We start from the raw sequence: 14,525 nt of genomic DNA, 5'->3' as shown, positions 1-14,525 counted from the left end.
ATGATTTTGACAATTAGGAACAAGTTGTATTTTACTCAGTTTTGTACTGCATTCTTGTTGATTGGTATGGCTTGGGTGGCAAGTAATATAGGCACAGAATTTGCTGCAATGGCAACATTGGTGACGAGCAACTGAAATCAGAGTCATAATGGCACAGAAGGAGGCCACTCATCCCATCGAGTCCATGCCTCTGTAGAGCAATCCAATCAGTCCCATTCCCTGCTCTATCCCCTTAGCCCTGTAAGTTTATTTCCCTCAAGTGCCCATCCAAATTCCTTTTGAAATCATTCATCATCTCTACTTCCACCACCCACATAGGCAAGTTCCAGGTCATTACCACTCAACGTACAAAAAAGATCTTCCTCACATTCCCCCCTGCATCTCTTGTCCCAAAAGCTTCAATCCATGTCCCCTAGTCCTTGTACCATCAGTTAATGGGAAGTTTTTCTTTGTCTACCTTTTCCAAACCTGTCATAATCTTGTACACCTCTATCAGACCTCCCCTCAATCACCTTTGCTCCAAGGAGAACAACCCCAGCTTCTCCAACCCAAGCTTGTAGCTAAAATCCTCATTCCTGGAACCATTCTGGTAAAGCTCCTCTGCACCCTCTCAAGGACCCTCACATCCTTCCTAAAGTGTGGTGGCCAAAATTGGATGCAATACTCCAGTTGTGGTCTAACCAGAGCTTTATAAAGATTCAATATAACTTCCCTGCTTTTCTACTCTATACCTCTATTTATGAAGCCCAAGATCCCATCCTTTGTTAACTACTCTCTCAGTATGGCCTGCCTCCTTCAAAGATCTATGCACATGAACCCCCAAGTCCCACTGTCCCTGTACATTCTTTAGAACTGTGCCATTTAGACTATTTGCCTCTCTCTATGCATCTGACAAAATGCATCACCTCACATTACTCTGTTTTAATTCCATCTGCCAATAGTCTGCCGCTAGACTGACATTACTCTCTGATCCTCTAATGGTGAATTCACATCACAATTTGCTGGAAATATAAGTATATATAATATATTATAAGAAATATAATGTCACAGTGAGCAGAGTGGTAGATCAGAAGCTGCACAGCCAATATCTCATACACATCCAAGGTAGCAGGACGGAATATCAGGGACATACTTAGGAGCAAGGGCTCCAATCATATAATGTGGGGATGATGTATTGGCAGAATGTTCCCATGGAGTTTAGTTCAATCGATCAGTTGGTACTGAAAGAGTAGAACATTGGCATTAAGGGACCAGAATGCATAGCGCTGACTCCTAACTTGCATGTGATCCCTCTCCATATTTCTGTGCTGGTTGCAATTCAGGCTTGGTGTACGAGGCCAATAATTAATATAAAGATAACAGTTGGAGAAAATTAGAACATATCTGTCTGTCAAAACACTTATTACCTCACTGTGGTTCAAGATTTCAAGGAAGTTTCTCCAGAAGAAGTCCTACCCTCAGGTAACATGCTGAGCAATTGAATACTTTACTGATTCTGAGCCTTCCAGTACCACACTGTAATGGTCTAAGTGACTGTGGCGATTACAGTGATATTAATTCCACAAATTCAATCTAGTCATTGAATTTTAACTGCATGATAATTACCTGTTCAACTGTATTGATGAGGGTCTCTGTGAAGCAGTGTAAAAGTCCCACCAAGTCATGGTATGGTGCACATAATGGAATAAGTCACTCAGGTCACAATTTCTGCACCATTTTGTGCGACTAGCCAAGCCCAAATTCGCCCCCAACATTCCTTATATATTGTGGAGAATTTAGTACTTGCCTATCTTACACTGTTTTGAGATGAACCAGTTATTTCTGCCCAATCCCAGAGACACCACTGAGCACTATTAAGTCAGGGATGGGTTGGCTAATTCAAATGGTTTTGAACAAAAATAAACAGAAATCAAGTCCAAAAGATAAAATCAAGAGAGAAATCAAATAAAAGTGCCACGTGCTGCCCATCAGTTAGCGAAGGCAACCAGCGTGTTTGGCAGACACAATCTCAAGGATCAGTTTTTAGTTTTTTTAGTTTTAGAGATACAGCACTGAAACAGGCCCTTCGGCCCACCGAGTCTGTGCCGACCATCAACCACCCATTTATACTAATCCTACACTAATCCCATATTCCTACCACATCCCCACCTGTCCCTATATTTCCCTACCAACTACCTACACTAGGGGCAATTTATAATGGCCAATTAACCTATCAACCTGCAAGTCTTTGGCATGTGGGAGGAAACCGGAGCACCCGGAGGAAACCCACGCAGACACAGGGAGAACTTGCAAACTCCACACAGGCAGTACCCAGAATTGAACCCGGGGCACTGGAGCTGTGAGGCTGCGGTGCTAACCACTGCGCCACTGTGTGCCGCCCCTCATCAGTTAGGTATGAACTAGAGTTTAAAACACTGCACACAATGAAAGGGCAATGCTTAGCAGGGGTGGAGAAAGAAAAAGATCTGGGTGCAATTGTTTATTCTAAAATGCTCACCAACATGATATGGTTATCAAGGAAGCTAAACAATTCCTGGGCTACACTCCAAGGGCTTTGGACTACCAGTCAAAATACATTATCTTAACTTCATTGCTGAGGCCACATTTTCTTTTGGGTACCAGGCCTTCAAATCTTTTAGCGGCGACGGGCCGAATTCCCTCCTTTCGTGCTGTATGGTTTTATGATGATTCTATGAACGTTCATGTTTATACATGCAAAAGATCAAGAATAGCGAAAATATATACTTCATCTCTAACTTGTTTGGAATCACTGAACAGACGGCGTAACTATAACACCTATGCTGACAAGTAGCACCTCATAGCTATTTCCTTAAAATCAGTAGGACTGCAGAAAAATCTGGGAAAGAGACACTAACCTTGTACCAATCATGGCCAGTACAGAGACATCTTACTTTGTCCATTAATGCTGAACCAAAATCAATATACAACCCTAAATAAAAAAAAACTACACAATCTGTAGGTTTGCTAAATCTTTTCCATGCTTGGGAAGCAGCAGCCACCTTGGACTTTTTCTTTGTCACAGTGCTATCACAAACAAGTGTAAATGTGTTTTGGTGCACTTTTATGCATCTTTTATTTATTACATCGGTATGGATTGACGAACATTTTTGGTGTATGTTTACAGCTTAACCAGCAAGTGAAGGCATATGTCCATTAACTTTAAATCAGCATGGTCCAATGGAGATTACTAACTAGTTAGAGGTGTGGCTAGGGTGACACCATTTTAGCCACTTACACTAATGTCAGTAGGTAACGCCTTACACATAATACAGGTAAATGTAGATCACACGTGTATACCTACTTAACAAACATCGAACACAAGTCAGTAACCAAGGAAATAACGTACTCACAACGGCCAAAATAAAACACTTGCACACTCCGCTTTTCATCTCACCATTTTATCAACGAAGGCACAAAAAGCTTAAAATTCACATGCATATACAATATGAATACAAATATTGAGATCGCACAACCAACAATGGTGTCTATTACTCATTTCTGTTTTTACTTATTAGAGATCTATACCAAACTTGGAGGAATGACAAACAGTGAGGAATATACAAATCGCCTGCAACAGGACATAGACAGTCTTGCAGAATGGGCAGTCAAGTGGCAGATGGAATTTAATACAGACAAATATGAGGTGATGCATTTTGGCAGAAGGTATAGGTAGATGCAATGTATACCTAATGGCACAGTTCTAAAGAGTGTGCAGAAACAGTGGGACCTGGGAGTGCATGTGCATAGATCTTTGAAGGAGGGAGGGTATATTGCGAGAGTTGTTAGCAAGTGATACCGGATCTTGGGCTTCATAAATAGCGATATTAAGTAGAAAAGCAGGGAAGTTATGCTGAACCTTTATAAAGCTCTGGTTAGGCCACAACTGGAGTATTGCATCCAGTTCTGGTCACCACATTTTAGGAAGGATGTGAGGGCCCTTGAGAGGGTGCAGAAATTTACCAGAATGGTTCCAGGGATGAGGGATTTTAGTTAAAAGTTTAGGTTGTGTCAGGAAAACTCTATGCCAAATGGGAAATATTAATTTCATCGGTTGGAAACTTACATTAGACTTTTAATGGGAAAAACCCTACAGTAACTTTTAAAAACTAGCAGCCAAGATGGCCACTGCCATTTACATCTGAAATATCAGGAGATTGAACTGGAGACAAAAAAGTCTAACAAGAATCCCAGCCAGGACAATGGCTTGCTCTAAGTGATGGAATTACCTAAAATGGCTTAATTAGCACGACACTCAAGGCAATCGTTACACATTAATTTTGAAACAGCCAACCTCCTCCAAGTGTGAATTGGCATCTTGGTGCATGTGGAACCTTGAATTTCATTAGAAGGTTCCAGAAAACTTCATTAAAAACAAAGAGATTGAGAGAACCCTGTGATCATTGTTCATCTCTGAAGAAACTGAGAGTTGTTACATAGACAAGAGACAAGCAGTAACAGAGTGTGTAGCAGTAGAAAGCTGTGTGCTTCCCTTTCTCTCTCTCACTTTCTCCCCAGAAAGCATTAAGTTTGAAAACTGTCTGCGACTGGGGGATCCTCCAAGCCTACAGACCACTACAGTCAGCAACCAGGGGAAGAGAGCCAACTACAGAGTCTTCCTTCAGGAAAACCCCGAGCAAAGCAAGCCAGCCAAAATACACTTTGACCAACCAAGAACTTCAAGAATACAACTTCAGCCGAGAACTACTGGATCATTCACTTTACAGACTGTATTTAAGTTCCATTTATTCTGGACATTAATCCAACCACCAAATCTCTTTTCCCTCCTGTAATCTGTTTGTGTGTGTGTGATTCTCGTGTGAATGTGTGCATGAATGTATAGCGTATTTTTAAATCAGGTTAAAGTGTTAAGTATAATAAACTTACCTCTTCTTGTTTAAACTCAAGAAAACTTGACGGATTGGTTCTTTCACAATCACAGTAAAAGTAAAAGGTAAAACACTCAGTAAGGCAGTAAGCACAACCACTGTTTAAAAAAGGAATAAACCCTGGTGTGGTCAATTAAGAGAAAGGGCAAGAGAGGGGAGTCTGAGACCCCCTCCTCATCTGGCCATAACAGTTGGGGAAGTTCGGGTTGTTCTCCTTGGAGCAAAAGAGTTGAGGAGAGATTTGATAGCGGTGTACAAGATTATGACAGGTTTAGATAAGTGAGACAAGGAAAAACTATTCACATTGACTAATGGTACAAGCACTAGGGGACACAGATTGAGGTTTTTGGGCAACAGAATGCAGGGGAATGTGAGGAAGAACTTTTTTTACACAGCGAGTGACCTGAAACTTGATACCCACGTAGGTGGTGGAAACGGAAACAATCAATGATTCCAAAAAGAAATTGGATGGCTACTTGAAGGAAATAAACTTGCAGGGTTATTGGGATCGAGCAAGGAGTGGGACTGACTGGACTGCTCCAGAGAGCCGGCATGGACTCAATGGGCCGAATAGCCTCCTTCTGTGCTATGTCTATGACTCTATTGGCTAACATATTGGACAACATTGTTCTAAATCAATGATGATATCCAGAATGAAAAATACAGTTTTTGTAAAACTAGTTTCATTCTGGGTCAAAGGGAGAAATCTTTACTTCCAATAGTCTCTCTCAGCAGCCACATGACAACATACATGGCAAACATGCATCATATGTTCAATGCCTTGTATAATGTTGCTGTTCTAATAAATGTATTTTAGCCACAGCTCTATTCAAGAACAGCGTTTTTTAAACCTTGTTACATACCTCCTTCTTCTTCATCATCCTGAGGGGAAAGAGTCACACTCGCTTTCCTCCCATGGTACAGCATAAAGCTAGTTGCAGCTGGAGCAGTTCCATCTCTCTCAGACTGCTTCTGCAGGGACACCACTTCATACATCGTGTCACTGATGCCTGCGTGGTCTTTGCCTTCTGACTGCAAAAGAGAAAAAAACTCTTGATAAGCCACTGGAACAAAATTAACCTCTTTTGAGGCCAGGAAAATGATTGGTGCCACTAAAATGATAGAATAATCATAGTAATTTGGGACAGTAAATTGTTTTGGTGCTGAAAATACCAGCTCCCAAGCTGCCATTCCCATACCAGAGGCACTTAAACAGATTCCATTAGATTACAATACACCCGACATCACCAACGTTTTATCTGGTCATTATCACAATTTGTGGGAACTTACTGTGCATAATTTGGCTGCCATATTTCCTACACTGCAACAGCAAATACACTTCAAATGTACTTCATGATTTGTGGTGTCATGTGGTTAGCAAGGACCCATATTCGGATGTGTGGTTCACATTAACCACTTGAAAGCAGGACCAAACGGAATTTAATTAGTCCGCATTAATCATATGACACTTCAGACCAAGCCGTGACATCACAGGCTCAATATAATATTAGTGTTAAAGATATATACTGTATTATAAATTGACACACAATTTGGAACGTCCCGAGACTTTTGTTTTATATTAGTGTCCTGCCTGGCTATATAACTGAAGGTTTTGTATCCGTTTATAATGCAGTACATACCTTTAACACTATTATAATGAGCCTGTGATGTCACAAATTGGTCTGTGGTGTCAGGTGATTAATGTGGACCAACTAAGTCCAATTTGTCCCTGCTTTCAAGTGGTTGTGAACCACACCAATATGGGTCCATGTTAACCATGTGACACAACAAATCATTTGGGATGTTGAGAAAAATTTTCAGCCAGTTTTTGGCCGCCACAAAAATTCCCTTTTCCTTGCAACCACCATTTACTACCCCAGGTTTATTTTTAGTATATCATCCTTCAGCCTGCCTTTAAATTCACAAGCATCCAGCTCCAGGCCTCAGCTGGACCCTCCTAGGTCTGCCCAATACATTTCAGCCCTGTTCCTCAATCCTTAATTATTCCCACCCAAGTCGGCCAGACTGCTCTACACTTTACGTACTACCACCAAGTGCTCCAACTCTTCCCTGGCTCCCTCTCATTCAGAGACCTACACTCAGTATCCCACTTGCCCTCTCGCAGCAGTCTGAGGAGCTTTAGGATCCAGGCTCCCTTTTCTCCATCAACACATGCATGTCGCCTCTTTACCTCCTCCAAGCCCTGCTCCTCAAATCAGTGAGAGAGTTCTAAGCAGGCACATAGGGCTTGCTGAACTTAGGGCTGGAGAGCAGTTGTTTCCCATCCTCAGTCCCCGTACAATTTGACTCTCATCTTGATGTGTACTCTAGCATGTAAAAAATGTAAAAGATACAAATTCGGTAACTCAGATACACAGAAACATTTGCATAACGAATGTACGAAACGTGGGCGCAAGGCGAAAGGTGCAGATACAAGCACGCACTGTGAAACATACAGTAACATGCTGCATTGCAAAGGTTACAGATATCCGTGTACAGTGCGAAACGTAGATAGGTGTGCACAGTGTGAAACGTACAGATATGCACACAAAGTGCAAAATGCACAGTAATGTGCGCAGTGCAAAACGTACAGTAATGTGCGCGCAGGACAAAAGGTGCAGACAATTGCACGCAGCGCGCAACATATGGTAACGAGCGAGCAGGGTGAAACGTGCAGATATGTGCACGCAGGGCATAAGATGCAGAAACGTGCACACAGTGCGAATGTTACAGATATGCATGCACAGTGCGAAACATAGATACGCATGCACAGTGTGAAACGCTCAGATACACACACAAAGTGCAAAACATACAGTAACGTGTGCACAGTGCGAACTGTCAGTATGTGTACACAGTGCTAAACATACAGTAATGTGTGCACAGTGCGAAACACACAGTAATGTGCACAGTGCGAAACATGAACGCGTGCACAGCACGAAATACACATTAACGTGTGCACAGTGCAAAACATACAGTAATGTGCGAGCAGGGCAAAACGTGCAGATACGTGCGCGGAGTCCAAAACATACAGCAATGTGCGCGAAGTGCGAAACATGCAGATACGTGTGCACAGGGCGAAACATGTGGATATGTGCGCACAGGGCAAAACGTACATTAATGTGCTGCAGTGCAAAAGTTAGAGATATGCTGCACAGTGCGAAACGTAGATACACGTGAAACATACAGATATGCGCTCAAAGTGCAGAACGCACAGTAACGTGCGCACAATGTGAAACGTACAGAATCATAGATACACATGCACAATTCGAAACTGAGAAATGTGTGCACAGTGCGAAACGTATAGTAACGCGTGCAAAGTGCAAAACACACAGTAACGTGCACAGTGCGAAACATACAGTAAGTAATGTGTGCACAGTGTGAAATGCACAGTAATGTGCACAATGCAAAATGTACAGTAACATATGCACACAGACAATGGAAAAGATTATGCAAACAGCACAGAACATACAGAAATTTATGGTTCAGACACAGTGTTTTGAAACATGCAAGTAGACAGTACAAAATGAACAAGGGAGTGAGCAGGCAACTGAAGCATAGTCTTGTAAAAAATGGAAACATAGGACAAGACAGAGAGACAACACAAACAGGTCAGCTAAATACTGAAGTCATAGAGTCGTACAGCATAGAAACAGGCCCTTCGGCCCACCGCGTCCATGCCAACCATAATGCCTATCTATACTCATCCCATCTGCCTGCATTCATTCCATATCCCTCTATGCCTTGTTCATTCAAGTACCTGTCCAGATGCCTCTTAAATGTCGCTACTGTTTCTGCCTCCACTACCTCCTCAGGCAGCTCATTCCAGATATCCACTATTCTTTGTGTGAAAAATTTACCCCTTTGATCCCCTTTAAACCTCCTCCCTCTCACCTTAAATCTATACCCTCTAGTTTTACTCACCCCTACCATGGGAAACAGACTCTGGCTATCAACCCTATCTATGCCTCTCATAATTTTATATACCTCTATCATGTCCCCTCTCAGCCTCCTTCGCTCCAGAGATAGCAAGAGGGAAAAAGGGTGGGGGGGAAAACAGAAATACACAAAGGAGAAAGAGTACAAGACAATCACAGACATGCTTTAAGAAACAGAGACAAAATTTACATGTCACTGAGCAATAGCATGAGAGACAATCAAGTTATTAAATTTATAAAAGCCAATCATGAGTAGCTTTTATTGCCCGGCATCCCTCCAAATCTTTGCTGGGTGTGGGGACAGGGTTGCCCCTCAAGTGTTAAGTATACTTTCCTTGATTGGATTCAGGAATCTCTAAGCTGAATTGCAAACGGTCAGCAGATCCCTCTAAGTTTGGGCCACACTGCCCTCCTGAGGTGGGTAATTTTATAGATCACTTTCTAAGCTTTTTATGAAACAATAGCAAATACATTTATTTGTAAAGACTAGTGAGCCTGGTGAAGTCAGGTCGCACACCAGCAATATTTAGGTGCAGCTCTTTGCACTGTAAGTTGCCAGTGTCTTTATATTAAGCACATTAAACAATCACTGTATACCCACCAAGGCCTACCTTTAGGATTAAGATAGTGATTCTTATACCTAATACTTTTGATTTCCACTCTAATTCTGCTGCTTTGCTGGGATGCTTTCTTACAGTTTGCTTAAAAACTCAGTTTGTGTTGCTGTTTTATAAGCTGTGTCTGTTTGTTACACCATTAGAGCATAATATGCAGCACTGCCACTAAGCTTAGGTTCCCACAAAAGAAGAGCAACGTATTCTCCTACTTCTGCTGAGAGTCCATGTTGGCAATAACACTGAATACCATAAAGATGCAATACTATTCTGTACAGCCTTGGCTCAGTTGGTAGCACTCTTGCATCAGAGTCCGAAAGTCATGGGTTCAAGCCCACTCCAGAAACTTGACGGCATAATCTCGGCTGACAATCCCTGTGCAGTACTGAGGGAGTGCTGCACTGTCGGAGGTGCTGTCTTTCGATGAGACATTAAACAAAAACCCAGCTTGCCCTCTAAGGTGGACATAAAAGATCCCATGGCACTATTCAAAAACAGCAGGTGAGTTCTCCCCGGTGTCCTGGCTGACATTTACCTCTCAAGCCCAATCATTAAAACAGATAATCCAGTCATTATCAGATGCTTTACACTGGAAAATCGCACATGTCGCTCCACTATTTAAGAAAGATGAGAGATGGAAACTAGGAAATTTTAGATCAGTTAGCCTAACATCTGTTGTCAGGAAATTACTAGAGTCTATAATTAAGGATAAGGTGACTGAACACCTTGAAAATGTTCAGCTGATCAGAGAGTCAGCATGGATTTGCAATGGGTAGGTCATGCCTGATGAACCTGATTGAATATTTCAAAGAGGTGACTAAAGCAATGGACAGGGAAAATGTCTATGGAAGTAATTTCTATCGACTTCCAGAAGGCATTTAATAAAGCCCCACATAAGAGACTGCTAGCTAGAGCTGAAACTCGTGGAATTGAAGGCAAAATATTGACTTGGTTAGGAAACTGGCTAAGCAGCAGGAGACAGAGAGTAGGGAGAAAAGGCAGGTACTCCAATTGGCAGAATGCGACAAGTGGTGTCCTGCAAGAATCTGTATTGGGACCTCAACTATTCACTGTATTTATTAATGACATGGATGATGGGCTGGAAAGCCACATATCCAAATTTGCCGATGGAACAAAGATAGGCAGCACTGTAACTAGTGTAGATGAAAGCATAAAATTATAAAGAGATATTGCTAGATTAACTGAATGGGCAATAACGTAGCAAATGGATTACAGTATAGACCAGAGGTTGCCAGCCTTTTCTTTAGTGAGAGCTACTTCTGATAAAGGAAAAATATCATGAGCCACACACCCACCACTCGTTCCCCCCTCCTTACCACTCGCTCGTCCCATTGTGATGTCAGTGCGCAGTGACATCAGGATGCGTGGATTAATGCCGGCAGGATTAATTAGGGGAGGCGGTGGCGTAGTGGTATTGTCACTGGACTAGTAACCCAGAGACCCAGGTATTGCTCTGGGGACATGGGTTTGAATACCACCACAGCAGAAGGTGGAATTTGAATTCAATTAATAAATCTGGAGTTAAAAAGCTAGTCTAATTAGATTAGATTAGAGATACAGCACTGAAACAGGCCCTTCGGCCCACCGAGTCTGTGCCGAACATCAACCACCCATTTATACTAATCCTGCACTAATCCCATATTCCTACCAAACATCCCCACCTGTCCCTATATTTCCCGACCACCTACCTATACTAGTGACAATTTATAATGGCCAATTTACCTATCAACCTGCAAGTCTTTTGGCTTGTGGGAGGAAACCGGAGCACCCGGAATAAACCCACGCAGACACAGGGAGAACTTGCAAACTCCACACAGGCAGTACCTGGAATCGAACCCGGGTCCCTGGAGCTGTGAGGCTGTGGTGCTAACCACTGCGCCACTGTGCCGCCCCATGAAACCATTGTCGATTGTTGTAAAAACCCATCTGGTTCACTAATGTCCTTTAGGGAAGGAAATCTGCTGTCCTGACCTGGTCTGGCCTACATGTGACTCCAGACCCACAGCAATGTGTTTGACTCTTACATGCCCTCGGAAATGGCCTAGCAAGCCATTGAATCTAACCGCTACGAAGTCAATCACTGTGTGGTTGTGTACCTACCCCACATGGACTGCAGCGGTTCAAGAAGGCAGCTCAGCACCACCTTCTCAAGGGCAATTAGGGATGGGCAATAAATGCTGGCCTGGCCAGCAACGCCCACGTCCCATGAACGAATAAAAAAAAAGGATGACGTGGGCGATCAGACTGCGTTGTCAGGAGCTTTATGTGAGCTACTCAAAGGCCGTGCGAACTACCAGTAGCTTGCGATCGGCTAAGAGATGTTTTGACTGAAGTTTTTAAGGTATTAAGGGGAACAGATAGGATAGGAAGCAAGAAATTATTTCCGCTGATTGGGAAGTCTTAGACTGGGGGCATAGTCGAAAAATTGAAGCGTCAGACCGATCAGGAGTGAAATTCGGAAACACTTCTACACACAAAGAGTGGATGAAGTTTGGAACTCTTCCATAAATGGCAACCGATGCTAGAACAAATGTTAACTTAAAATCTGAGATCAATAGGTTTTTGTTAACCAAAAGTATTGAGAGATCTGGGGCAAAGGCAGGTATATGGAGTTATGGAGATATGATCTCTTCGAATGGCAGAACAGCGTCAAAGGGCTAAACGGCCTACTTCTTTGTTCCTATTGTTGTTTGTGGGAACATACTGTACACAGATTGGCTGCCGCCTTTCGTGCACTACAACAGTGACTGCACATCAAAAGTATTGAATTGGCTGCAAAGCGTATTTGGACATCCCGAGGTTTTGATGCATGTTCTTTCTTCTTCAGCCAACTGCCTGAAACACACAAGTGCTGCAACTCTGCAAGAACACAAGATATAGGAGCAGGAGTAGACCATATGGCCCATCGAGCCTGCTCTGCCATTCAATATGATCATGGCTGATCTTGGGCTTCAATTCCACTTTCCTGCCTGCTCCCCATGTCCCTTTATTTCCTGCAAGACCAAAAATCTATCTATCCCAGCCTTAAATGTATTCAATGATGGAGCATCCACAACCCTCTGGGGTACAGAATTCCAAAGATTCACAACTCTTTGAGTGTAGTAATTTCTCCTCACCTCAGTCCTGAATGATTGGCCCCTTATCCTGAGACTGTGTGTCCGTGTTCTAGATTCCCTGACCAGTGGGAACAATCTCTCAGCTTCTACCCTCTCAAGTCCTTTCAGAATCTTGTATGCCTCTCATTCTTCTACACTCCAGAGAATATAGGCCCAATTTACTTGGCCTATCATAGGACAAGTCACTCAACCCAGGGACCAATTTAGTAAATCTTCGCTGCACTGCCTCCATTGCAAGTATATCCTTTCCTAAATGCAGAGACCAAAACTGCACACAGTATTCCCGATGTGGTCTCACCAAAGCCCTGTACAATTTTAGTCAGACTTCTTTATCCCTGTACTCCAATTCCCTTGCAATAAAGGCCAACAAGACATTTGCCTTCCTAATAGCCTGCTGCACCTGCATGTTAACTTTGTGTGTTCCTTGTACAAGTACCCCCAAGTCTCTCTGAACATCAGCACTTACCAGTTACCACTTATGTTTTTTTTTAGAATTAGAACATAGAACATTACAGCGCAGTACAGGCCCTTCAGCCCTCGATGTTGCGCCGACCTGTGAAACCATCTGACCTACACTATTCCATTTTCATCCATATGTCTATCCAATGACCACTTAAATGCCCTTAAAGTTGGCGAATCTACTACTGTTGCAGGCAGGGTGTTCCACTCCCTTACCACTCTCTGAGTAAAGAAACTACCTCTGACATCTGTCCTATATCTATCACCCCTCAACTTGAAGCTATGTCCCCTCGTGTTTGCCATCACCATCCGAGGAAAAAGACGCTCACTATCCACCCTATCTAACCCTCTGATTATCTTATATGTCTCTATTAAGTCACCTCTCCTCCTCCTTCTGGATTTCAGTCCAAGTGCATTTGAACCGTTTGTATAATTTCCACATATTTCATTCCAGAACCATCACAGCATATTTAAAGGAGCAGAGTGACATTTAAACATTATACACACTATCTCTTTGAGCCACTCTTTTTTTGGTCAGCTGACCAATGTGAAAGCTCATCATAATGGTTAAGGGTATCCACACCAAACTATGCAGAAATCTAAACTTGTAGAATTTCTATTTGCCTAAAGCAGAGTGCATAATCTCTCCATAGGGACACATCCCTCTTAACTAAATCCAGAGTGCTGAGACACATCTTGACAGAGCAGGCTGTTTATCCAGCCAGGACCATCTTACCTAATAGGGCTTTGGCCTGCAGGGCTATCTAGAGCCAACAGGAAAGAATCACAGCTCCCAGTGAAAGGTCTACCCCTCCACGTACCACCAATGAGCCAGACTGGCTAGCCAATCATCAGCGATATTCTGCTTTTAATGACCAGAGTGAACAACTTCACACTTCCCTACATTATACTCCATTTGCCATCTTGTTGCCCACTCATTTAATGTGTCTATATATCTTTGCAGCCTCTCTACGTCCTCCCCGCAGCCCACCTTTCCAGCAAGCTTTGTATGATCAGCAAACTTAGATACATTACTCTCTGTCTCTTCATCTAAGTCATTAACAGAGTGTAAACAGATGAGGCCCCAGCACTGATCCTTACAGTACTCCACTATTCACTGCCTGCCAACTTGAAAATACCCCATTTATGCCCACTCTCTGCTTCCTGTCGGTTAACCAATCCTCTATCCACGCTAATATATTACCCCCAACTCCATGAGCCCTTCTCTTGCCTATTAATCTTTTATGTGGCATCTTATCGAATGCCTTTTGAAAATCCAGGTATACTAGATCTACTGGTTCCCCTTTATCTACCTTTCTAGTTACATCCTCAAAAAGCTCGAATAAATTTATCAAACAGGATCTCCCTTTAGTAAAACCACGCTGACTTTAATCAGACTAAGCTTTTCCAAGTGCAATGTTAAGACTTCCTTAATAATAGTTTCCAGCATCTTCTCAATGACTGATGTTAGGC

At 42.7% G+C, this 14,525-nt stretch overlaps 1 protein-coding gene across 1 annotated transcript in view; it reads right to left on the bottom strand.

The window, feature by feature from the left end:
* Positions 1-14,525, bottom strand: part of LOC137373267 (rab GTPase-activating protein 1-like) — a 600,347-nt gene that overhangs the window by 407,742 nt on the left and 178,080 nt on the right. The window contains exon 11 of the mRNA XM_068038116.1: positions 5,771-5,939. Coding sequence (XP_067894217.1) covers positions 5,771-5,939 — 169 coding nt within the window. The remainder of the gene's footprint in view (positions 1-5,770; positions 5,940-14,525) is intronic.

The sequence above is a fragment of the Heterodontus francisci genome, chromosome 8 (assembly GCF_036365525.1).
Source record: "Heterodontus francisci isolate sHetFra1 chromosome 8, sHetFra1.hap1, whole genome shotgun sequence".
NCBI lineage: Eukaryota > Metazoa > Chordata > Chondrichthyes > Heterodontiformes > Heterodontidae > Heterodontus > Heterodontus francisci.
This window is presented reverse-complemented; position numbering and strand designations above follow the sequence as displayed.